Below are 26,622 nucleotides of genomic sequence, written 5' to 3'. Positions count from 1 at the left end.
CAGATATATTTTTCTTCGAAACATTCTCGACCTACAGAAGACAAATGGTTATAAGATTCAACTGGGTGACCATAGCCAGACACAAGACTGTTTTTTTGCTTAGGATTTTTTTTTAATGTATTTATTTTTTCAGAATTTTTTTTCTTTTTTATGTTTAAGATTTTTTTTTCTCTTTTTTCACAATAATTTGTTTTTTTTCACCTAGAGATTATATAACATTTTTTTTTTTTTATTTGTATTAAAATTAAAACATTTTCATTTTTTTGTTTAGTCTGGGTTTTGATGCTCACCTTTAGGAGGAAGTAGAATTTCCTTGAATCAGTCACTTCTTTTATAATATGCTTTATATATCTATATACGTCTTTGTATGATAGTCTTAGGAAGAACTCAATTCTCGATTTTAAAACGCGTTGCTGTTTTTTAATAAATGTTTGTGGTTTTTCTCATCCTTAAGCAAATCCTATATGCTAAGATCAATGAAAAATTAAAATTTTATTGCACATCACATAATAACATAAATGAAACCCCTCAAAAGTACCGTATTTTTCGGATTGTAAGACATACTTTATCCCCCCCAAAACTTGGGGAGAAAATGGGGATGAGTCTTATAATCTGAATATAATAGCTTACTGGGGGCGGTTGCGGTAGAGCTTGGTCCCAGGAGGCAAGGTCGATGCTGGAGTGGTGCGATGCTGGTAGGAGAAGGTGTTCGGAGGTTCGAGACTTCAGCAGGCAGCAGGCTTTCATAAAATGTCATCAGAGTCCTAGCACTCCCCATCATTTTCACTGCAGTTGACTTCAGGAAACTGGGTCCTGAGATCTCAACCTGCGAATGTACTGCCTCCGGCGGCCATTTTCCTGAAGTCCACCACAGTGAAAACTATGGGAAGTGCGGGTACTCCGACAACATTTTCAGAAAACCCAGAGCCCACCTAGCACCCCATCCTTCCAGCCAAGGGCGCTCAGCTTCACCCCACTACTGCAGCCACCACCAGCTTCCTGCAACAGCGGCCGTTCCTCCAAGGACCCTGCTCCACTGCAGCCCCACCCCAGGCAAGCTACCGTAAAAGCGGTGTATAAGACACACCATCATTTTATTAAAAAATGTTTTTCCCATTTTCTGCCCCCAAATTTGGGGTGCATCTTATAAGACGCAAAATACGGCATATATGTCACCAAATCCAATACATAAGACCCATGTAAGATTCCCTGTGTGACGATTACATTAACATTAGTGATGAGCGAATATACTCGTTACTCGAGATTTCTCGAGCATGCTCGGGGGTCCTCCGAGTATTTTTTAGTGCTCGGAGATTTAGTTTTTCTTTCCGCAGCTGAATGATTTACATCTCTTAGCCAGCATAAGTACATGTGGGGATTCCCTAGCAACCAGGCAACCCCCACATGTACTTATGCTGGCTAACAGATGTAAATCATTCAGCTGTGGCAACAAAAACTAAATCTCCGAGCACTAAAAAATACTCGGATGACCCCTGAGCATGCTCGAGAAATCTCGAGTAATGAGTATATTCGCTCATCACTAATTAACATGAAATATCCATGGCAGTGATATAGGAAATCTCATGTAAAACCATAGAATCTAACAACTATACCTCTATGCTAAAAAATATATAGGTTTATGGTATCATACATTTACACAAAAACACACACAATGTCTTCCAAACATTTTTTTCTCAAAGTGAGACCATAAAGAGGACATATGGAGGGTCCACCAAGGTCTACAAAGTGTAGGCATCACGTGAAGGTCATAGCAGTGTGATGGATCTAATAGTATGATACCGATATTCCAAGGGACAGATGTGGGATCAATGCACCCCAATAGTAAGGGCTTCGGGCAAGCAGTGTACAGAAAATGCCCAGTGAACATGTGAGCCTACAAGGCTGCCCAAGAGCAAGCTAATAACAGGGTCATAAATTGCAAAAGGATGACATAGACAACACAATATAATGGAAGTAAAGAGGAAACCAGTGTGGAAGCCCAGCAAAGAAGCACAACCGTCTCATTCTCGTCTTCATCGTGGCAGCGCCTACCACAAATATTTTTTCTTTTTTTTTTTGCAAATGAATCTGAGCGCAGTCAGACACTTTTTCTCTATTTAGAAGATCTGGCTGGGGACCATAGCAGGAGACAAGACTAGTCCGGTGCCAACTTTGGCCGGCTACTCCCAGCGCTACTCCAGGTGATTACCACCACAGGGAGAGACCTGTCAATCACTTCTAGTAGCGCTGGGCAGAGCTGGCCAGGGCAGCACTGGACTAGTCTCAAAGTCTTGGATCATCCAACTATATTTTCCCTGAAACTCATTTGTGTGGTTTAAGATGAATCAGCTGACAGGTTAACTTTAAATCAAACTTGTTGGTAAGATTCTGCCTAAGAAACCTGAGGTTCTGTTGCTCACACGTCTCCGTGGAGACAGAGACTCTGCCCCAAGACATCCTACAATCTCTCCACTGTCAATCAAGAGGCAGGAACGACACTAGTGGGAAGAATGCAAGTGCGATTACATGCCACCTGCGCACTTGCAAACCTAATTTGCATCTGATTAAAACATGAATTTTGACAGAACAGAACCACGGATAATGACATACAAAGTATCATTGGAAATGTTTTTACCTTCTCTATCTTGCAGAATCTCCGGTTTCCTAGACACATTCTTACTGACAAGATCGCTTCAAGGTTTCAAATAAATGAGCTAACAAATATCTCATTGTGAGAACAGGTGCAACAATGAAATATTTTTCTCGCACATAAAACAGAATGTAACCAGAGACAAGTTAACCTGAAGTCAGTGATGAGTATTCATGAAGAAACACCCAAGAAAGATGTGAGATACTTTCTTCAAACAATCCATACTCAATATTATCTGATTTTGAAATCTTTGTTTTTCCTCCGGTCGGAACAAATAGAGGATGCTTACAGAAAATAGTATTATGTCAATGAATGAATGTGATGCTGATGGCAAAAGACTAGTAAATGAGCACCATCTTGTGGTAGAAACAGTCACTGCATCCATTTTCAATTGTTCCTGTGCAAGACACAACACATGCAGAGAACACAGAAAACTGAACTATTGGGTACCGTTCAAAATGTAATGATTTTCTATTAAGGGGTCTTCTGCAGCTGCTTTAAATATATTTCATTATGTGGCAATTATTTTTCAGGTTCTCCATTTATAAATTTTCCTAGGTCGAGACGAGTGAATTCAATAGTGATGAGCGAGCGTGCTCGGATAAGGTGTTATAAGGTGTTATTCGAGCATGTTCGAGTGCTAACCGAGTGTCTTCGGCGTGCTCGAAAAATATGGGCAAGTCCTATAGCCTAACACTTTGATCCAGAGGAAGGCAAAAACCCCATGAGGTAAACAATAATTGCCCCATATCAGGGGAAAAAATCCTACCTGATTCAACGAACGAAAATCAGATGAGTTCTGACATCTGATCACAGAAATAATCTGTAATATTATATTTATCAGGAAAGGCGTCCATGAACTCTTGTAGTGAATCAATCATTACAACATTGCAACATTGCATGGCAGAGTGACATAGTTTCACTGCTCTTACAGTAAGAAATCCACACTGCTCGTATAGTAAAGAATCCATAGTCACACTGCTTGTACAGTAAGCTATCCATAGTCATACTGCTTGTATAGTAAAGAATCTATAGTCACACTGGTCTTAAAGTAAAAAATCCATAGCAACACTGCTTGTGTAGTAAAGAATCCATAGTCACACTGGCCGTAAAGTAGGAAATCCATAGTCACACTGCTTGTATAGTAAAGAATCTATAGTCACACTGCTTCAATAGTAAAGAATCCATAGTCACACTGGCCGTAAAGTAAGAAATCCACAGTCACACTGCTTGTATAGTAAAGAATCCTTAGGGTATGTCTCCACGTTCAGGATTGCATCAGGATTTGGTCAGGATTTTCCATCAGTATTTGTAAGCCAAAACCAGGAGTGTGTGATAAATGCAGAAGTGGCCGAGTACGACGCTAGTGTGAAAGTAGCCTAAGACACCTTTCTGCCTTATGTATAGTACTGGGTTAACCACTGAACCACCAAGCTGCCCTATATATAGTACTGTGCTATCCACTGAAACATATTGCTGCCCTATATATAGTACTGTGTTAACCACTAAGCCAGATTGCTGCCCTATACATAGTACTGTCCTAACTACTGAGACAACTTTCTTCCATATATAGTACTGTGCTAACCACTGATCCACCTTGCTGCCTTTTCTATAGTACTGTCCTAACCACTAAGTCACCTTACTGCCTTATGTATAGTACTGGGCTAACCACTGAGCCACCATCCTGACCCAAATATAATACGTTGCTAACTTCTGAGCCACTGTGCTGCCCAATGTATAATACAGTACTAACCACTGACCCACCATGCTGCCCTATATAGCACAGTGCTACCCACTGAGCAAACTGTGCTGCATTATATCTAGTTCAGTGCTAACCACTGAGCCACATTGCTGCCCTAAATATAGTACTGTGCTCACCACAGAGACACCTTGCTGCCTTATGTATAGTTTTGTGCTAACCACTGAGCCACCATGCTGCCCTATATATATTACTGTACTAACCACTGAGTCACAATTCTGCCCTATATATACAGGTCCTTCTCAAAAAATTAGCATATAGTGTTAAATTTCATTATTTACCATAATGTAATGATTACAATTAAACTTTCATATACTATAGATTCATTATCCACCAACTGAAATTTGTCAGGTCTTTTATTGTTTTAATACTGATGATTTTGGCCTACAACTCCTGATAACCCAAAAAACCTGTCTCAATAAATTAGCATATTAAGAAAAGGTTCTCTAAACGACCTATTACCCTAATCTTCTGAATCAACTAATTAACTCTAAACACATGCAAAAGATACCTGAGGCTTTTAAAAACTCCCTGCCTGGTTCATTACTCAAAATCCCCATCATGGGTAAGACTAGCGACCTGACAGATGTCAAGAAGGCCATCATTGACACCCTCAAGCAAGAGGGTAAGACCCAGAAAGAAATTTCTCAACAAATAGGCTGTTCCCAGAGTGCTGTATCAAGGCACCTCAATGGTAAGTCTGTTGGAAGGAAACAATGTGGCAGAAAACGCTGTACAACGAGAAGAGGTGACCGGACCCTGAGGAAGATTGTGGAGAAGGACCGATTCCAGACCTTGGGGAACCTGAGGAAGCAGTGGACTGAGTCTGGTGTGGAAACATCCAGAGCCACCGTGCACAGGCGTGTGCAGGAAATGGGCTACAGGTGCCGCATTCCCCAGGTAAAGCCACTTTTGAACCAGAAACAGCGGCAGAAGCGCCTGACCTGGGCTACAGAGAAGCAGCACTGGACTGTTGCTAAGTGGTCCCAAGTACTTTTTTCTGATGAAAGCAAATTTTGCATGTCATTCGGAAATCAAGGTGCCAGAGTCTGGAGGAAGACTGGGGAGAAGGAAATGCCAAAATGCCTGAAGTCCAGTGTCAAGTACCCAGTCAGTGATGGTGTGGGGTGCCATGTCAGCTGCTGGTGTTGGTCCACTGTGTTTCATCAAGGGCAGGGTCAATGCAGCTAGCTATCAGGAGATTTTGGAGCACTTCATGCTTCCTGGCACCTGCTCACAGTGCCAAAACCACTGGTAAATGGTTTACTGACCATGGTATTACTGTGCTCAATTGGCCTGCCAACTCTCCTGACCTGAACCCCATAGAGAATCTGTGGGATATTGTGAAGAGAAAGTTGAGAGACGCAAGACCCAACACTCTGGATGAGCTTAAGGCCGCTATTGAAGCATCCTGGGCCTCCATAACATCTCAGCAGTGTCACAGGCTGATTGCCTCCATGCCACGCCGCATTGAAGCAGTCATTTCTGCCAAAGGATTCCCGACCAAGTATTGAGTGAATAACTGAACATTATTATTTGATGGTTTTTTTGTTTGTTATTAAAAAACATTTTTATTTGATTGGACGGTTGAAATATGCTAATTTATTGAGACAGGTTTTTTGGGTTATCAGGAGTTGTAGGCCAAAATCATCAGTATTAAAACAATAAAAGACCTGACAAATTTCAGTTGGTGGATAATGAATCTATAATATATGAAAGTTTAATTGTAATCATTACATTATGGTAAATAATGAAATTTAACACTATATGCTAATTTTTTGAGAAGGACCTGTATAGTACTGTGTGTTAGGGTTGGCGGATTGTGCTAAATAAAATAAATAATAAACTGTGCAGAGATTAAAAAAAACTGCTGCTAGTAAACCATTGCGGAACACACTGCGAGCGATTACCCATACACACTGAGTTGACCGCCTCTCAGTGTGAACAGCACATGAACTGAACTTGCATACGGAATCAAAAGAGATGCTCTGCAACTGAGCTGTGTCACTCACACACAGAAATGAAACAGATACTCTGCAACTGAGCTGTGTCACTCGCACACAGAAACAAAGGCGATGCTCTGCAACTGAGCTGTATCACTCGCACACAGAAACAAAGGAGATGCTCTGCAACTGAGCTGTCTCACTCACGCACAGAAACAAAGGAGATGCTCTGCAACTGAGCTGTGTCACTCGCACCCAGAAATAGAACAGATGCTGAGCATAATACCACGACTAGGGTTGTGTTTGCTCTGGAATTCTACTGTGCTAAACACACACATGTATGAACCAGATGCTAAGCCACTGGCTAATTGCCCCCACTGACGCTAGCTTCCTGCCTACGTGTACAGTCCCAACATTAGACAGACACACAACACATGCAGAGTGGTAGAGTATTCACTGGCAACAATTACACATAAATGACACTAGCACACCAGTGTGTGCTTCTGAGAGCCTTTTATACACTAGACTCAAGTCCAGACAGACAGGACCTTGTCCGTGGACCAATCCGGCACTGCCACACCACCAGGGCAGCTGACATCCAACCACCAATGAGAGGATGCCAACTCACGGACATGCTCAGTATGGTGATTTCTGGACTTAGGCTCCAGAGCACAAGACTGCACCTGCGCAACACTGGTTACTATAGGTTTGGCTGGAGAACCAGCAGTAACCAAGCACATACAAGGAATCTGAGCAAGACACTAGGACCAACATCCATGCTGAGCAGCCGAACCTGAATGGGAGACCGCAGAGGCAGATAAGGCTTTTGATCTACCCCGAACAGAAGGAGAAAGCTGGGAACCTAACACTGTGTTAACCACTGAGTCACTTTGCTGCATTATGTATAGTACTGTGCTAACCACTGAGCCACATTACTGCTTTATGTATATTACTGTGCTAACCACTGAGCGGCCTTATGTACAGTGCTGTGTTAACCAATGAGTAGTGTTGAGCGATACTTTCCGATATCGGAAAGTATCGGTATCGGAAAGTATCGGCCGATACCGTCAAAATATCGGATCCAATCCGATACCGATACCCGATCCCAATGCAAGTCAATGGGACGAAAATATCGGAATTAAAATAAACCCTTTATAAACTTGTAGGTTCATTCTACATGAAGGAAAACAACTAAGAATAATGTAGGATGTATTGGGGGACGTGGCGGAGACATTAAAGGCACAGAGGTTTAGCCCAATGTAATAGAATAGCAGGATTTTGGGTTTTTTTTATGACGTTCGGCGGTAGAAAGATTTTGACTATGTTAATTTTTTTTTTTTTTTGTCAGATATTGATGTTTCACTACTTCCACGCCCTTCACCTTCTTTTTTACTTCTCCCACACTTTCTTCTTCATTATCCTCATCATCAGCTTCTTTGACATCAACTTCTTCACCTTATTCATCTTCTTCTTCATCTTCTACCTATTATTTTTTTGGTTACATTGTTCATATTCTTTTTATTTTACTATTATCTTCATCATATTCTACTTCTTCATCATATTCTTATTTGTGACAGGCATTCCCGTAGTTGTTATCTATAAAAGTTTGAAGATTACACCTTCCGTTCTGCCTGTCACAAAACAGTTACATTTGTCCGCGTTCAGTTTGGCCTGCAGCATCAGGCTTTATCCAGGGGCACCACGAGGAGGAACGGACTCACCCCCATACACTGCTTAGTCTTCTTCTGCTTATAATTTAGATAATATTTTTTGCTCTGATATTTAGTGTTATGCTTAATGTTCTTCTGCTCTTTGTTCTGCAGCCTCTTGTTCTTCTGCTTCTCGGTCTTCCAGGTCGTCGTCGTCTCCAGGGTCGTCGTTTCCGGGGTCGTCGTCATCGGGGTGGTCTTCAGGGTCGTCGTCTCCGGGGTCGTCGTCATCGGGGTGGTCTTCGGGGTCATCGTCTCCAGGGTCGTCGTCATCATGGTGGTTGTCGTCTCTGGTGTCGTCGTCATCTTAGGGGTGGTCTTCCGGGTCATCGTGTTTAGTCTCTTGAACTTGGAAATGTAGCAGAAGGTACAAGAAGGCTGAGAAAATGCCGAGAACCAGCTGATGGAACTGGAACTCGGATGGCTACCCGAAGGTCCAAGAGCCAATGGAACTACCGAGGACCAGCTGACGTTACTGGAACCCGGTTACTAAGCAGGAGGTACCCGTGCCTGAAAGCACTACCAAGGACCACCTGACGTTGGTGGAACTCGGATACCCAGAGGGAGGCACCTAAGCCAAAGGCTCTGCCCGGAACCAGCTGACGGTACTGGAACCAGGATGGGGAGCAGAAGGTACAAGAGCAAAAGACACTGCCGAGAACCAGCTGACGGTGCTGGAACCCGGATGGGTAGCCGAAGGTCCAAGAGCCAATGGAACTACCGAGGACCAGCTGACGTTACTGGAACCCGGTTACTAAGCAGGAGGTACCCGTGCCTGAAAGCACTACCAAGGACCACCTGACGTTGGTGGAACTCGGATACCCAGAGGGAGGCACCTAAGCCAAAGGCTCTGCCCGGAACCAGCTGACGGTACTGGAACCAGGATGGGGAGCAGAAGGTACAAGAGCAAGTGTCTGCGTGGCTTTTGCAGGACACGATGCCGGCTGCACAGCAGGGGAACAGCTGGCGGTGCTGAACCCCACTGACACATTGGCTGGTGTTTTTCTCTGTGCAGCTAGCAGTACCGGGCCCCAACTGGCGGTGTTGGAGCCCGGGGTCAGCAGGAGGAGGAGATGGAGCAGAGTGTAGGCCGAAGCCTGCACTGGCGGCAGCTTTTGGGTCTGTTGTGCCTGCGTGGCAGTTGCAGGACACGTTGCCAGCTGCACAGCAGGGGAACAGCTGGCGGTGCTGAACCCCACTGACACATTGGCTGGTGTTTTTCTCTGTGCAGCTAGCAGTACCGGGCCCCAACTGGCGGTGTTGGAGCCCAGGGCTCTGCAGGGGGAGCAGAGTGTAGGCCGAAGCCTAATTGAACCAATTTCAAAGGTAACCTTTAACCCCCCCTCAGGGGTTACAAAGTAGAAGAGCCACAGCTTATGCAGCAGTAGTGCTGCACAAGTCAAAGGTTGCTCTTTTAATTTCGCTCCTTGCACACGCTGAATGAAACACGTATAACATTTAGCCCTTTAAACAGTCAAACTGTGTTGGAGGCGCGAGTTCCCTTTGTAATGAGACGCAGCACAGATGTCAAGAATCCCACCTTGGTGCTGGGTGCAGCCTCCTGAGCGTTGTTATTTGCTGTACAGGAGTCTGCGCTGTCGTGTGATCCCCTGGCCTAGCGCTGTTAGCGCTGCCCATGTTCTGGCATCATTTAATGTCGGCCGGTGCGGTTCGCGATGACCATGAATCCCAGCCCCGCAGTGTCTTAACATTGTTAAAACACTGCGGGGCTGGGATTCAGGGCCTGGCGCAGCACATATGTTCGCCTCTCACACTCGGGTCCTTACACCCGCTTCAGACTGTGCGGCGTCATCTGATCCCTTATCGCATGCCACGGCCATGAAGCCGCACAGTCCGCAGAAGGCGGAAGGAGATGAGGAACAGGCGAACTGATGCACTGATCATGCCCGTCAATCACACCCTCGCAGTCCCAATAAATAAGACAACGAGGGGCGTTGTGTGGGTCAGGGCGGCCGCAGAGGCGCAGGCAGCCAAACAATGATGCCAGAAGACGGGCAGCGCTACCAAGGGGGTTGCAGCGTGTCATTACAAAGGAAAGTCACACCACCGGGACGGTTAAATGGTCACACAGAGGACACATTTTAGACGTGTTTTCAGTTCCACATGTGCGAGGAGAATACGTTTATGAGCCACCTTGCACACATGCAGCATTACCGCTGTACAAGGTGGCCTTTAAAACGTACAAACGCCTGGGGGAGGGGGGACAGGTTCCCTTCAATTTCAGTTCTTGTGTCTGCGTGGCTTTTGCAGGACACGATGCCGGCTGCACAGCAGGGGAACAGCTGGCGGTGCTGAACCCCACTGACACATTGGCTGGTGTTTTTCTCTGTGCAGCTAGCAGTACCGGGCCCCAACTGGCGGTGTTGGAGCCCGGGGTCAGCAGGAGGAGGAGATGGAGCAGAGTGTAGGCCGAAGCCTGCACTGGCGGCAGCTTTTGGGTCTGTTGTGCCTGCGTGGCAGTTGCAGGACACGTTGCCGGCTGCACAGCAGGGGAACAGCTGGCGGTGCTGAACCCCACTGACACATTGGCTGGTGTTTTTCTCTGTGCAGCTAGCACATCTGGGCCCCAACTGGCGGTGTTAGAGCCCAGGGTCAGCAGGAGGAGCAGGGGGAGCGGAGTGTAGGCCGAAGCCTGCACTGGAGCAAGTTGAAAGGAAACCTTTAACCCCCCCCCCAGGCGTTTGTAGCTGGAAGAGCCATCGTGTACACCACTAATGCTGGAAAAGGTAAACTTAGCTCTTTTAATTATGGTCCTTGCAGATGCTGAACCTAACACTTATGAAATGTGTCCCCTCACAGCGTTCAACCGTCCGGTAGGTGGAACTTTCCTTTGTCATGTGACGCAGCACAGCCGTCAATTTTACCCCCTTGGCGCCGTGCGCCGCCTCCTCAGCGTTGTTTGAATCTGTCCCGGAGCCTGCGCTGTTAGGTTACCCCTTGGCCATGCACACATTTTGCGCTGCCCGTCTTCTGACATCATTTGCTGTCAGGCTGGCTGCGCCTGTGTGGGTGCGCTGTCCGAGATTCAGCCTCGCGGTGTCGTCTAATGTAATCCCACCGCGGGCCTGGGATCCGTGGCCATGCGCAGTGCATATCCTCACCTCTCACTCCCCTCCCTATGGCTTCTTCAGACTGTGCGGTGTCACGGCCATGGCATGCTATTAGGGATCAGCTGACACCGAACAGTCTTTAGAAGCCGTAGGGAGGGGAGTGAGAGGCGAGGATATGCACTGCGCATGGCCACGGATCCCAGGCCCGCGGTGGGATTACATTACACGACACTGCGAGGCTGAATCTCGGACAGCGCACACACACAGGCGCAGCCAGCCTGACAGCAAATGATGTCAGAAGACAGGCAGCGCGAAATGTGTGCATGGCCAAGGGGTAACCTAACAGCGCAGGCTCCGGGACAGATTCAAACAACGCTGAGGAGGCGGCGCACGGTGCCAAGGGGGTAAAAATGACGGCTGTGCTGCGTCACATGACAAAGGAAAGTTCCACCTACCGGACGGTTGAACGCTGTGAGGGGACACATTTCATAAGTGTTAGGTTCAGCATCTGCAAGGAGCACCACGAAAAGAGGCACTTTTTCCCTTTGCATCATTACTGCTGCACAAGGTGGCTCCTTCAGTAACAAACGCCTGGGGGGGGGGGGGACAGGTTCCCTTAAATTTAACTTGTTGTGCCTGCGTGGCGGTCGCAGTACACGTTGCCGTATACACAGCAGGGGAACAGCTGGCGGTGCTGAACCCCACTAACACATTTGCGAGGTGTTTGGCTCTGTGCGTACAGCACTTCTGGACGGCAACTGGCGGTGTTGGAGCCCAGGGACAGGTGGAGGAGGAGGAGGTTGGAGGAGGTAGGAGGGATTGCCACACACACAGCAGGGGAACAGCTGACGTTACTGAACCCCAATAACAGAGGAGGGACTGTTGACTGTGCGTACAGCACTTCTGGACGGCAACTGGCGGTGTTGGAGCCCAGGGACAGGTGGAGGAGGAGGAGGTTGGAGGAGGTAGGAGGGATTGCCACACACACAGCAGGGGAACAGCTGACGTTACTGAACCCCAATAACAGAGGAGGGACTGTTGACTGTGCGTACAGCACTTCTGGACGGCAACTGGCGGTGTTGGAGCCCAGGGACAGGTGGAGGAGGAGGAGGTTGGAGGAGGTAGGAGGGATTGCCACACACACAGCAGGGGAACAGCTGACGTTACTGAACCCCAATAACAGAGGAGGGACTGTTGACTGTGCGTACAGCACTTCTGGACGGCAACTGGCGGTGTTGGAGCCCAGGGACAGGTGGAGGAGGAGGAGGTTGGAGGAGGTAGGAGGGATTGCCACACACACAGCAGGGGAACAGCTGACGTTACTGAACCCCAATAACAGAGGAGGGACTGTTGACTGTGCGTACAGCACTTCTGGACGGCAACTGGCGGTGTTGGAGCCCAGGGACAGGTGGAGGAGGAGGAGGTTGGAGGAGGTAGGAGGGATTGCCACACACACAGCAGGGGAACAGCTGACGTTACTGAACCCCAATAACAGAGGAGGGACTGTTGACTGTGCGTACAGCACTTCTGGACGGCAACTGGCGGTGTTGGAGCCCATGGACAGGTGGAGGAGGAGGAGGTTGGAGGAGGTAGGAGGGATTGCCACACACACAGCAGGGGAACAGCTGACGTTACTGAACCCCAATAACAGAGGAGGGACTGTTGACTGTGCGTACAGCACTTCTGGACGGCAACTGGCGGTGTTGGAGCCCAGGGACAGGAGGAGGTTGGAGGAGGTTGGAGGAGGTAGGAGGGATTGCCACACACACAGCAGGGGAACAGCTGACGTTACTGAACCCCAATAACAGAGGAGGGACTGTTGACTGTGCGTACAGCACTTCTGGACGGCAACTGGTGGTGTTGGAGCCCAGGGACAGGTGGAGGAGGAGGAGGTTGGAGGAGGTAGGAGGGATTGCCACACACACAGCAGGGGAACAGCTGACGTTACTGAACCCCAATAACAGAGGAGCGACTGTTGACTGTGCGTACAGCACTTCTGGACGGCAACTGGCGGTGTTGGAGCCCAGGGACAGGTGGAAAAGCAGAGGAACACAATGTAGGCCGAAGCCTGAGAAAGTCGAAAGGGAACCTTTAACCCCCCCCCAAGGCGTTTGTAGCTGAAAGAGCCAGCTTGTGCAGCACAAAAGATGCAAAAGGAAAAGGTGGCTCTTTTCATCATGCTCCTTGCAAACACAGAACTAAACACTTATAAAATGTGTCCCCTGCAACCGTAAAACCGTCCTGGAGGTGGGACTTTCCTTCGTAATGTGACGCAGCACAGCCGTCATTCCTACCCCCCCGGCGACGCGCACCGGCTCCTCAGCGTTGTTTGATTCCGTCCCGGAGCCTGCGCTGTTATGTTATCCCGTGGCCAGGCACACTTAGCGCTGCCCGTCTTCTGGCATCATTTGGTGTCAGGATGGCTGCGCCTGTGCGGCCGCGCTGGCCGAGAGCCCGCCTCGCAGTGTCTTCTGATTTAATCCCACTGGGGGCCTGGGATCCATGGACATGCGCAGTGCATATCCTCGCCTCTCACTCCCCTCCCTACGGCTTCTTAAGACTGTGCGGTGTCACGGCCGTGGCATGCTATTAGGGACCAGCTGACACCGAACAGTCTGAAGAAGCCATAGGGAGATGAGTGAGAGGTGGAGGTTCAGATATGCACTGCGCATGTCCATGGATCCCAGGCCCCCAGTGGGATTAAATCAGAAGACACTGCGAGGCGGGCTCTCTGCCAGCGCGGCCGCACAGGCGCAGCCATCCTGACACCAAATGATGCCAGAAGACGGGCAGCGCTAAGTGTGCCTGGCCACGGGATAACATAACAGCGCAGGCTCCGGGACGGAATCAAACAACGCTGAGGAGCGGGTGCGCGGCGCCGGGGGGGTAGGAATGACGGCTGTGCTGCGTCACATTACGAAGGAAAGTCCCACCTCCGGGACGGTGTTACGGTATCAGTGGACACATTTTATAAGTGATAAGTTCTGCTTGTGCAAGGTGCTAAACAAAAATAGCTACCTTTTCCTTGTGCAGCATTACTGCTGCACAAGGTGGCTCTTTCAGTAACAAACGCCTTGGGGGGGGGGGGACAGATTCCCTTACATTTCAGTTGTTGTGTCAGTGTGGCGGTCGCATGACACATTGCCGGCTACACAGCTGGGGATCAGCTGACGTTACTGAAACCCAATAACACTGGGTCGTATGTTTTGACTGTGCAGACGGCACTTCTGAGCCTCAACTGGCGGTGTTGGAGCCCAGGAATTTAAGTTCAGGTGGTAGAAAGATGAACACAACAGGAGACCTGGATAACGTATACAGTGACCTAATTATTTAATCAGGAGGAGGAGTGGCAAATTCCTGCGAGATCCAGGCCTTGTTCATTTTCAGGAAAGTAAGCCGGTCAACGTTATCGGAGGATAGTCGCATGCGACGGTCAGTTAGTACACCACCTGCAGCACTAAAGACACGTTCCGATAATACACTGGCCGCAGGGCAAGACAGCACCTCCAATGCATACTGGCTTAGCTCTGGCCATGTATCCAGCTTTGAGACCCAAAACTTGAAAGGGGAAGAGCCGTCTGGGAGTACAGCAAGAGGGCAAGACATGTAGTCTGTCACCATCTGACGGAACCGTTGCCTCCTGCTGACTGGAGCCGTCTGTGATGGTGTAGACTTTTGTGGGGGGCACAGAAAACTGTGCCACAGTTGGGCCATACTGGTCTTGCCTTGGGCAGAGGCACTGCTTCTGCTCCCTCTTTGTGCAGAGCCTCCACCACTGCCTGGACGCACTGAGCTGCTTTGGAATGCACTAGCAGAACTTCTCTCAGTTGGAATGGAGAAGATGATGGAATTGACCAGTGTGTCTTGGTACTCCCGCATTTTTCGCTCCCGGTTCAACGGTGTGATGAGGCTTTCTACGTTGTCCCGGTAGCGAGGATCGAGGAGGGTGAACACCCAATAATCAGACATGTTGAGAATGTGGGCGATGCGGCGGTCGTTTCTCAGGCACTGCAGCATGTAATCCACCATGTGCTGCAGACTGCCAACTGCCCAAGAAACGCTGTCCCCTGCTGGAGGCGTGATCTCTGCCTGCTCGTCATCACCCCACCCTCGCTGTACACACTGAGTACTGGACAATTCGGTAACTCCCTCCTCTGGACGGACGTCTTCCTCCTCCATTGACTCCTCCTCATCCTCCTCACAAACTGTCCCCTGCCTACGCGTTTGTGAGGAACCACGTGGCGCTGACTGTCCAGAAGATGATGGAAATGGTGAATCCTCATCCTCCACCTCTTCCACAACATCATCCCTTAGCGCTTGCAGTGATTTTTCAAGCAGGCAGATAAGGGGGACAGTCATGCTGACTAGTGCATCATCTGCACTCGCCATCCGCGTGGAATAATCAAAGGGACGCAAAACCTGGCAGACGTCATTCATAGTGGCCCACTCTGTGGTTGTGAAGTCTGTACGGCGCTGACTGCGACTTTTTTGCGCCTGAAGCAGCTGGTACTCCATTACAGCTTGCTGCTGCTCACACAACCGCTCCAACATATGTAACGTGGAATTCCACCTGGTAGGTAGGTCACATATGATGCGATGTTCCGGCAGGCGGTGTCGGCGCTGCAGAGCCGCAATGCGCGCTTTTGCCGTGCTGGAACGCCGCAAGTGAGCACACTCTAGGCGGACCTTGTGCAGCAGTGCATCAAGATCCGGATAGTCCCTCAAAAAGCTCTGCACGACCAAATTGAGCACATGTGCCAGACATGGGATGTGAGTGAGGTGGCCGAGGCCCAGAGCTGCCACCAGATTTCGGCCATTATCACACACTACCATGCCTGGCTGGAGATTAGCTGGCACAAACCACACATCGCTCTCCTGCTTGATGGCATTCCAGAGCTCCTGCGCTGTGTGGCTACGATTCCCCAAAAAAATTAATTTCAACACGGCCTGTTGACGTTTGGCCACGGCTGTGCTCATGTCAGTCGTAACAGGTACACGTTCATCACGGGTCCATGTGGAGGTGGACTGTGACGGCTCCTGCAGCGATGATTCTGAGGAACTGGTGTAAGAGGAGGAGTCAATGCGTACAGAATGGATTCCTGCAATCCTTGGAGTGGGCAGGACACGTCCTGCGCCACTCGCACGGTCTGTACCCGGCTCAACGACATTAACCCAATGGGCAGTGAGGGAAAGGTATCGCCCCTGTCCATGTTGACTGGTCCACGCATCGGTGGTGAGGTGGACCTTGCTACTGACGGCGTTCAGTAGCGCGTGTTTTATGTGTCCCTCCACATGCTTGTGCAGGGCAGGGACGGCTTGCCTGCTGAAGTAAAAGCGGCTGGGCACATTGTACTGTGGGACTGCCAATGACATCAAGTCACGGAAGCTGTCAGTCTCCACCAGCCTGAATGACAGCATTTCCAGTGACAGAAGTTTGGCAATGCCTGCAGTCAGAGCCTGTGCTCGTGGGTGGTTTGACGAGAAAGGCCGCCTTTTCTCCCATGCCTGTACTACCGATGGCTGTAGACTGGGCTGGGAGTGTGTGGATGACTGGGAAAGTGGTGCTGCGGGTGGAATTACAGCGGGTCTCTGGACAACAGGGCCAGAGGTTCTTCCACGGCGATCCTGGGAGGAAGCCGAACCAGCTGCGTGTGAGCTAGAGGAAGAGGCAACACGAGCTGAAGAGGTGGTAGCTGCCGCTGTTGGTTGGCCTACCTCTTCAGTGTGTTTTTCTAACTCTGCCGGGTGCCTGTTGCGCACATGTTTCCACATGTTGGAGGTATTGAGGTTGCTGACATTTTTCCCTCTTTTGACTTTTTGATGACACACCTTGCATCTGACATAGCAAATGTCATCTGCAACTGTGTCAAAAAAAGGACCAGGCACTGCAAGTCTTGGGAGCGCCCTTTTTGGCTTTTGGAAGAGACATGCTCCTAACGGGTGCCAAAGCGGAGGCTGCAGGATCCGCAGTCTTCCCCCTCCCTCTCCCTCTTTGGGCCGTACGGGGAATCTCTTCCTCAGAGCTGCTCCCACCACCTTCCTGTCCCTCACGCCAAGATGGGTCGAGGACCTCATCATCTACACTACCCTCTGCCCCCAACTGCTCCTCCTGGGTAGTCTCAGCAGCAGAGCACGCACCAGTAAGTGGCACCTGAGTGTCATCATCAGCTGATGCGGCCTGCGATGTGGTGACCGGAGCCACTGGCCCACCCGCCTCTTCAGAGGAAGACAGAAAAAGCTGTTGGGCATCACTGCACCCTGCCTCTTCTTCCATTTCTCCAATGCTGCTTGGCTGGCCCCCTGTTTCCAAGCCAAGAGATTCAGAGAACAGAAGTAGAGACGGCTCCTGTCCTGGGCTCTCTGTCTGCCTGGGCAATTTGGCAGGTGGTGAAGAGACAGATGGCTGCTCTCCAGTGCTCTGTGTCTGAGAGGATGTGGCACTAATGGAAGTTGATGCATTAGCTGCCATCCATCCGACAACAGCTTCAATTTGTTCTTGACGCAGCAGCGGTGTACGGCGCTCTGACACAAAGCTGCGCATGAACGACTGTTGCCTGGTGAAAGTGGGTGCTGATGAGTCACCGGTGCCCGCAGCAGGCATGGAATCCCCACGTCCCCTCCCTGCTCCGCGCCCACGCCCACGCCCACGTGCCTTACTCACTGCCTTCTTCATCTTGGTTGACTGATAAAGATAAGCAGAAAAGTACTAACGGATTTGTGTGCTTATTCCTGAGCAACTCCTCCTAACAGGTATAAGAAACACTAATTTTCTAAAGTGTGGACTAGACTTTAATATGAGCTAATGTGGCCTACACAAATGTAAAGTGGTGTAACTGGTGTGTTTGGTGAACTTTATTATTTATTTCTTTTTTGGGGGCTGAACTGACAACAGATAGAGCTGCAGTCACACGGAGACCGTGCAGACAGACGTAAACGGCGCTGCAAGGCCCAAAAACCCTCCTCTACGTTATCCTATGTAGTGTTTTTCCACAAGTTAGCTGGAGACGGGTGGAAAGACACTAATAGGATTTTTTTAAATAAATTAGCAGCAACCTACACTACTTGAAAAAAAAAGAAAATTGATTTGGCGGTATGACGCAGTGAACAACCCTGAGCTGGAGACAACCAGGCTATGGCTGCTCACAGACTACAGGGCGAGCTGCAATCACACGGAGACCGTGCAGACAGCCGTAAACGGCGCTGCAAGGCCCAAAAACCCTCCTCTACTTTATCCTATGTAGTGTTTTTCCACAAATTAGCTGGAGACGGGTGGAAAGACACTAATAGGATTTTTTTAAATAAATTAGCAGCAACCTACACTACTTGAAAAAAAAAGAAAATTGATTTGGCGGTATGACGCAGTGAACAACCCTGAGCTGGAGACAACCAGGCTATGGCTGCTCACAGACTACAGGGCGAGCTGCAATCACACGGAGACCGTGCAGACAGCCGTAAACGGCGCTGCAAGGCCCAAAAACCCTCCTCTACTTTATCCTATGTAGTGTTTTTCCACAAATTAGCTGGAGACGGGTGGAAAGACACTAATAGGATTTTTTTAAATAAATTAGCAGCAGACTACACTACTTGAAAAAAAATTAAAATTGATTTGGCGGTATGACGCAGTGAACAACCCTGAGCTGGAGACAACCAGGCTATGGCTGCTCACAGACTACAGGGCGAGCTGCAATCACACGGAGACCGTGCAGACAGACGTAAACGGCGCTGCAAGGCCCAAAAACCCTCCTCTACTTTATCCTATGTAGTGTTTTTCCACAAATTAGCTGGAGACGGGTGGAAAGACACTAATAGGATTTTTTTGAATAAATTAGCAGCAGACTACACTACTTGAAAAAAAAAAAAAAAAAAAAGAACAGTATGAGGCAATGAACCACCCTCCCTGAACTGAATACAACCAGCTATGGATGGCCTATGTGGCTGCACTCAGACTAGAGAGTGGGCTGCACTCACACACACACACACACACACACAGACCTTGCAGATCGCTGTGAAAACAGCGCTACAAGGCAAAAGCAAGGTGAATAGTAGGTGAACACAGCGGTTGCTAAATTAGCCTTTGGAAAGCACAAAGAAGCAAATCGCTATCTCTAAACTGTCCCTCAGTCAGCAAACAGCGTCCTGTCACTAACTGAATTCACAGCAGAGTGATCGCAAAATGGCGCCAGCGACTTTTAAACTGCAGCATGACATCATTTCAGCAGCCAATCACAGCCTTGCCAGTAGTTTCATGCCCTCCATGCTAAACAGGATGTGCCCACACTTGGAATCATTCTCATTGGCTGAATTTCTGCATTTTGAATCTTGGAACTTCCGATTCCGGTATCCGATACGCGGCAAGTATCGGAATCCCGGTATCGGAATTCCGATACCGCAAGTATCGGCCGATACCCGATACTTGCGGTATCGGAATGCTCAACACTACCAATGAGCCACATTGCTGCTTTATGTATATTACTGAATTAACCACTGAGCTGCCTTATGTATAGTGCTGTGCTAACCACTGAGCCGCCATGCTGCCATCTCTAGCTCTATTCCACACACTGCATGAAATACTGCTATTAGCCAACCTATCTATCTGAAGTCTACCACATCTGAGCGCCAGGTGCCATTACTTACCATTACGCCTTCACCTTGCAGTGACAATGCATACCCGAACTAATATTTCTAATTTTTATTTTTTTTACTAAATTGACCTAAAGTGATCAGTTGTAGCTCAATATGTTCATGAAAAGCGTTAATGACAGCAAATAGGGATCTTATAAACTGCAAATAAACTGATACATAAATTATATTGGTAAATTGTTTCACTTATTTTATAACCTGGAAAAATCCTCTAAAATCCAAAGTAAAGAAAGTTTCCCAATCGCAGACGATGCGCTGACTTTTATCAGTTCTATTACAACATCCGGCCGTCAGCGCTGCCAGGAAGAACTCGTCATGGACATTGCTGCTGTTCCGAAAGGTTCTGGATTAATGCAAACATTGAGAAGAACATAAACAATGTAAACTGTGTGATTATTGTCCTCTGTGATGACGCATCTCCCAGGTGATGAAGCAACAAGTCCTCACCTAATGTTCCTCTATCGCAATCTGTGACCTACATTCCCTATGAGCGGCTCCTATATAAGACGCAGCAGTGAGGCTCCTCACCACGGCCGAGCCTTCTCCTGCCAGGTAGGACTGTACTCCTCACATTGTCTTCTCATTTACATGTGCTTTGCCTCTGCTTTCCCTGAGATCTGCAGCTTTTAGGCAGTGTATGTCACCTCTGCTCCTTCACTGTCACCCTTTTTCATTCTTCTCTTTCTGCTTCAGCTTTTCTACCTTCTCTTTATTTTTTCTTACCTTCTCCTTTTCTCCTTTTTCACTGTTTTCTTCCATTTTTAAACATCTATTATCTACTTCTTCTTCACTTCTTCTCTTTCCTTTTCCTCGTCTTCTCGATTTTATTTTGTTCATTTATTCTTCTCTTTGTTTTTTTGTGCCCCTTTCTTCTTCTTTCTTTCCTCCTAACTCTTTTTTTCTTTTCTCTTTTCCTATCTGCTTCCCATCATTTTTCTCTTCTCCTTTTCTTTTCAACTGTTTTCTCTCTTTTGTTATTTTTCTCCTGCCTTTCCTTTTCTATTGTTTTCTCTCTTTTGTTATTTTTCTCATGCCTTTCCTTTACCATTGTTTTCTCTCTTTTGTTATTTTTCTCCTGCCTTTCCTTTACCATTGTTTTCTCTCTTTTGCTATTTTTCTCCTGCCTTTCCTTTATATCCTTCTTTATTTCATCCTTCTTTTTCCTTTCTTCTTTTTCATCCTCTTCCTTTTCCTTCACTTTTCTCGTTTCCTTCTCTTTCTTTCACCTATGCTTAGCTCCCCTTTTCCTTTCTTCTCTTTCCTCTCTTTCTTCCTCCTGTTCCTTCCTCTCCCTGTACTTCCTCGTCTCCTTCCTTTGTTTGTCAACCTTTAATACCCACTTCTCTTCCTTCCTCTTCTTCTCCTCCTCAACTTTCCCTACTTCCTACTCCTCTTTTCTGTTTTTCTTCCTCGTCTCCCCACTACTTTTCTTTCTTGTTCTCTTCATTAATTCCCTATTTCCTTCTCCTCTCCTCCTTCTTTTTTCTCCCTTCCCTTTTTGCTCTTTCCTTTTTCTCATTTTTACTTTTTCCTCTTCTTTTTTCTCCTATTGCTTTTCATTGTTAATTTTTTTTTTCATATAGACATATGTCTAGCAAGTTCAACCGGAGGATGAGATAGAATGTTCTCATTCTTCTCTTTTTCTTCCTCTTCTAATACTCTTTTTCACCCTCATTTTTAGTTTTCGTTTCCTTTTCCTCATCTTCATTCCCCTCCTCTCCCTCTTCTTCCACCCTTTATCTACTATTTAATTTTTACCTCCTCCTCTCCTTCCTTTTCTTTTCCTCATTCTTGTCTTTTACTCGTCTTCTTCCTCTTCATCTCCATTCCTATATGTTTCTCTCCTCCTCTTGATCTCTTTCTATTATACTCTCCATTTCCTCCTTTTTCTTTTTCTCATTGTTTCCCTTTTTTTCTATCTTTCCACTCTCCTGTTCTACCACCCTTACTTTTCTTTATTACCCCTCCTTTTTTATTTATTAATTTTGTCTTCAAATTCTGTATTTCGCTTCCAGCTTCAGGTCTAAATCTTAAGAATTCAAACATGGCTTCCCAGAACCTCCTGGGGCTGATGGTGGCAGGTGAGTCATAAAATGGCCAAATAATACACCATTTCTATTAAGTGACCTCCCAGCCTTCCCTCATTGTGTCTCGTATATATCAGAATTACTGTTTCGCATTAATATTATTTTTCTTGTTATTTTCAGTATGTTTTTTGTGTCTGATTGATCGGAATACAGCTACAAGTAAGTGATCACTATGTAATCCACCTCACCTTCTCATGAAGCCTAAGATTGAATGTGCCCGGGACAGAATGTTGTAGCCAAACATGGTATTGAGAGTGTCATATAACTGTCAAATTATAGAAAATGATAAGACAAATGGTAAGCTTGGCTGAGGTCCCTCCAAGTATCTGCACTGGATCATTTACGCAATGCTGACATTATAATGGACAGATCATTCTTCTACAATACCGTAACACCCTCATGGGGGATTTCCTAAGAACTATTGGAGGTCCAACTCCTGATCGAAGGGTCTGTGGTGGCCACTGATCGAAGCTGAACCAGGACTTAATCTGATAGCAACAACCTATCCAAGGGTCAAAGTCATCAACATTAAAGTCCTGGAAAACAAGTTTAGAAACCAGGGAGAAATCCTTGATATAATAAAAGATTTTCTGGTTGTAAATATCTAAGGGTTTCTCAACTCTTGATTAGTTAATCTTAGCTCAACCATCAGCTGACCTCCCTGTATTTGTCTTCAGAAACTTTGGGCGACCAACTGGTATTTGTGGGTGAAGGTGCCCTTAGCCATATATATCCGCTATAGGAGAAATTTGGTGCTACATGTTGGTTATTTGTTGGATAGGCTTGGTTTTCAAGAGTAGAAGTTGGTTATATTCACCATTCTAGCTCATATAAGTGAATAGCAGTTGAGGCATCTAATCTATGACGTACATTTGCCCTAATAAGATCTATGAAATATTGGTTGACTTCACAAGACCCATCCTATGTTTTTAACTCTTCACAATTACTTGTCTCCAGTTTTTACTGCCATTGGCTTAGTTTTGCAAACAGTTATTGGTTTATCACTCCCTAGGTATTCGATGCCCAAGAAACAGCATCTACGAGTGCAAACCCCTCTGCTACAATACTTGTGACAATCTCAATGCTACATCTTGTAAGAAGTCCTGCACCACTCAGTGTCACTGTATAGAAGGATATGTCTATGAATCTGAAGATTCCGACAACTGTGTCCCTATATCCTCCTGTGAGGTCAACTGTCCACCATACATGACTTTTGCGGAATGTACCAAGACTCCCCAGGAAACCTGCGAAACCCTGGGAATCAGATATCAGGAGGGTGAAAAATGCATGCCGCGATGTGTATGTATCCCAGACTATGTTCTGTCAAATGAAATTGAACCACGATGTGTGAAGAAGACTAAGTGCCCCCAGATTACTTTCCAATGATACTGCCTGGTCATAAAAGGATTTATTTTGCTCATCAGCCAGAAAAAGAATTTTAAGAAACAACAGCTATCCCATCTATAGACTATTAAGTGGAATTGCAATACCAGACCAAGCCTCTGTATAAGAGTGGCACTGTTTCCGAAAAGGAGTAGACCCTTTCTTTCTAATTTATGAGACCTCCTTATCTGTTTGTAAGCTACAATGTGAAGAATATTTTCAAAATCCATCATTTTTTATGTAATATTTGTTTTACAAAGGTCAAATGACAATTAACAATAAACCTTTATATAAATATATAAAGAGTCTTCTAATGAATTCAGTAATGAAAATCAATGTGTGTGACACAATGTTATAGATCTCATAGTGATATCCCTATGAAGGCCATTGGAGAGAGGGAGGCCAGTCCCAGTTGGTCCCATTACATTTGTGCGTTTGATGGTACAGGACTTAAGGTAAAATGCATTGTTGTGAGCCAGTATAAGGGATGGGAAAGTCCTACCATAGAGAGATCAGCCATGGAAGGAAAAGTCCCACCATAGAGGGATCAGTCCTGGAAGGAAAAGCCCCACCATAGAGAGATCAGTCCTACAAGGAAAAGTCCCACCATAGAGAAATCAGCCATGGAAGGAAAAGCCCCACAATGGAGAGATCAGTACTGGAAGAAAAAGCCCCAATATAGAAAGATCCGGCCTTGAAAGAAAAGCCCCACCATGCAGCAATGAACCCTGGAAAGAAAAACCCCACCATAGGTACTGTAGATCTGCCCTGGAAGGAAAAGCCTAACATATAGAGATCAGTCCTCAAAGGAAAAACCTCACCATAGAGAGATGAGTACTGGAAGGAAAAACCCCACCATAGAGAGATCAGCCCTGAAAGGAAAAGCCCCAACATAGAAAGATTAGTATTGGGTGGAAAAGCCTTACCATAGAGAGATCAACCCTGGATGGAAAAGCTCTGACATAGATAGATTAGCCCTCAAAGGAAAAGCCCTAACATAAAGATAACAGCCCTGGAAGCAATAGCTCCAACAAAGAAATATCAGCCCTAGAAGGAAAAGCTCCACAATAGAAAGATTAGTACTGGGTAGAAAAGCCTCACCATAGAGAGATCAGCTTTGAAAGGAAAGTCCCAAGACTTAGAGATCAGCCCTGGATGGAAAAGCCCCAACACAGAGAGCTCAGTTCTGAAAGAAAAGTCCCACCATAGAAAAATCAACCTTTAAGGCCATGTTCACACTTTGCGGTTTTTACCGCGGATCCGCGGCGATTTTGATGCTGCGGGTCCGCAGCAGTTTCCATAGCGCTTACATTAACATGTAAACCCTATGGAAACCGCAAACCGCTGTGCACATGCTGCGGGAAAAACCGTGCAGAAACGCAGCGGTTTAAAACCCGCAGCATGTCACTTCTTTGTGCAGAATCGCAGCGGTTCTGCACCCATAGAAATGCATTAAACCGCTTACTTCCCGCATGGGGCTGTGCCCACGTTGCGGGAAGTAAGCGGATAATGTGCGGATGGTACCCGGGGTGGAGAAGAGGAGACTCTCCTCCAGGCCCTGGGAACCATAAATAGTGTAAAAAAAAAAGAATTAAAATAAAAAATTATGTTATACTCACCTCTCAGCGCTGCCCGCGGCCGTCCGGTCTTCGGTTTGCTGTGCGAGCAGGACCTGTGGTGACGTCGCGGTCACATGACCGTGACGTCACGAAGGTCCTTCTCGGCACAGCATCTTTGGAACCGTATCGCCGGGTGCAGCGCCCAGGAGATCCGGACATCAGAGGGTGAGTATAACCAATTTTTATTATTTTTATCATTACTATTGATGCTGCATATTGCTGCATATGCAGCATCAATAGTACAGGAGTAATCCCGCAGCGGAAACCGCGGAACAAACCACGATAAATCTGCAGGGATAACCGCAGCGGTTTTGCCCTGCAGATTTATCAATTCCGCTGCGGGATAAACCTGCAGAGCACACCGCAAAGTGTGAACATGGCCTAACCTCTTTCTGACCTCGGACGGGATAGTACGTCCGAGGTCAGATACCGCGCTTTGATGCAGGGCTCCGGCGGTGAGCCCGCATCAAAGCCGGGACATGTCAGCTGTTTTGAACAGCTGACATGTGCCCGCAATAGCGGCGGGTGAAATCGCGATTCACCCTCCGCTATTAACTAGTTAAATGCCGGTCAAACGCAGACAGCGGCACTTAACCGGCGCTTCCGGCCAGGGGGCCGGAAGTGATTGCATCGCCGACCCCTGTCACATGATCGGAGGTTGACGATGCGTCAGAATAGTAACCATAGAGGTCCTTGAGACCTCTATGGTTACTGATGCAGGCCTGCTGTGAGCCCCACCCTGTGCTCTGATGATCGCTGCTATGTAGCAGAGCCGATCGTGTTGTGCCAGCTTCTAGCCTCCCATGGAGGCTATTGAAACATGGCAAAAGTAAATAAAAAAAGTTTAAAAAAATGTGAAAAAATTAAAAAAAATATAAAAGTTTAAATCACCTCCCTTTTGCCCCATTCAAAATAAATCATAAAAAAAAAAAATCAAACCTACACATATTTGGTATCGCCGCATTAAGGATCGCCCAATCTATCAATAAAAAAAAGCATTAACCTGATCGCTAAACAGCGTAGTGAGAAAAAAATTAAAAACGCCACAAATACTTTTTTTGGTCACCGCGACATTGCATTAAAATGGGCGATGAAAAGAACGTATCTGCACCTAAATGGTATCACTAAAAACGCCAGCTCGACACACAAAAAATAAGCCCTCACCCGACTCCAGATCATGAAAAATGGAGACGCTATGGGTATCGGAAAATGGCGACATTTTTTTTTTTTCGTTGGGGAAAATCCCCAACATAGAAAGATCAGACCCAATATCATAGAAAAATTAAATTCCATAAGACATCTGGGGATGTCACTCTTACATAGAATATCTGGGACAAGAGCTTACATAACAAACTCTTTGAACAAGACCCCTTAGGACATACATTTGGCAGAGGGAAAATGATGTAAAGCTAGGAGGTAAGGAAAAATAATTAGGATAGGTAAAGCTAATGATTCAAGTTCCTTTTGAAGCCAGGACCGCTACAGTGACCAGGTAATAAAAGGTTTTCTATGGGAACTAGAAGCCAAAATGAGATCTGTTTGCACAGAAGTAATTTTTGTTTTCATCAAAGCATCTTTCATAGACACACAGTCTCTGATGGTCAGATAGGAATATGATGCTCCTTATTCACCAATATCTAAATGTAGCATTGGAGTTGTTTGGCTTCCTGTGGGGTGGGTTGCACATTGTATGACCACCCTGGCATCTAGAATGCTACCGGGACTTCCGTTTACATATATTGCATGAGATGCATTTGGAGG

At 46.9% G+C, this 26,622-nt stretch overlaps 1 protein-coding gene across 1 annotated transcript; it reads left to right on the top strand.

Annotated features, from left to right (window-relative positions):
• The first annotated feature begins 20,073 nt into the window (after positions 1-20,073).
• LOC143768731 (zonadhesin-like) lies at positions 20,074-23,534 on the top strand. The gene is made up of 4 exons (XM_077257385.1): positions 20,074-20,324; positions 21,788-21,853; positions 21,980-22,018; positions 22,872-23,534. The coding sequence occupies exons 2-4, from the start codon at positions 21,817-21,819 to the stop codon at positions 23,243-23,245; spliced, it is 450 nt and encodes a 149-aa protein (XP_077113500.1). The 5' UTR covers positions 20,074-20,324; positions 21,788-21,816; the 3' UTR covers positions 23,246-23,534.
• The last annotated feature ends 3,088 nt before the right edge of the window (positions 23,535-26,622 follow it).

Source organism: Ranitomeya variabilis, chromosome 4, assembly GCF_051348905.1.
Source record: "Ranitomeya variabilis isolate aRanVar5 chromosome 4, aRanVar5.hap1, whole genome shotgun sequence".
Lineage (NCBI taxonomy): Eukaryota > Metazoa > Chordata > Amphibia > Anura > Dendrobatidae > Ranitomeya > Ranitomeya variabilis.
The sequence above is the reverse complement of the archived record's forward strand: the minus strand, read 5'-3'. Positions and strand labels throughout refer to the sequence as shown.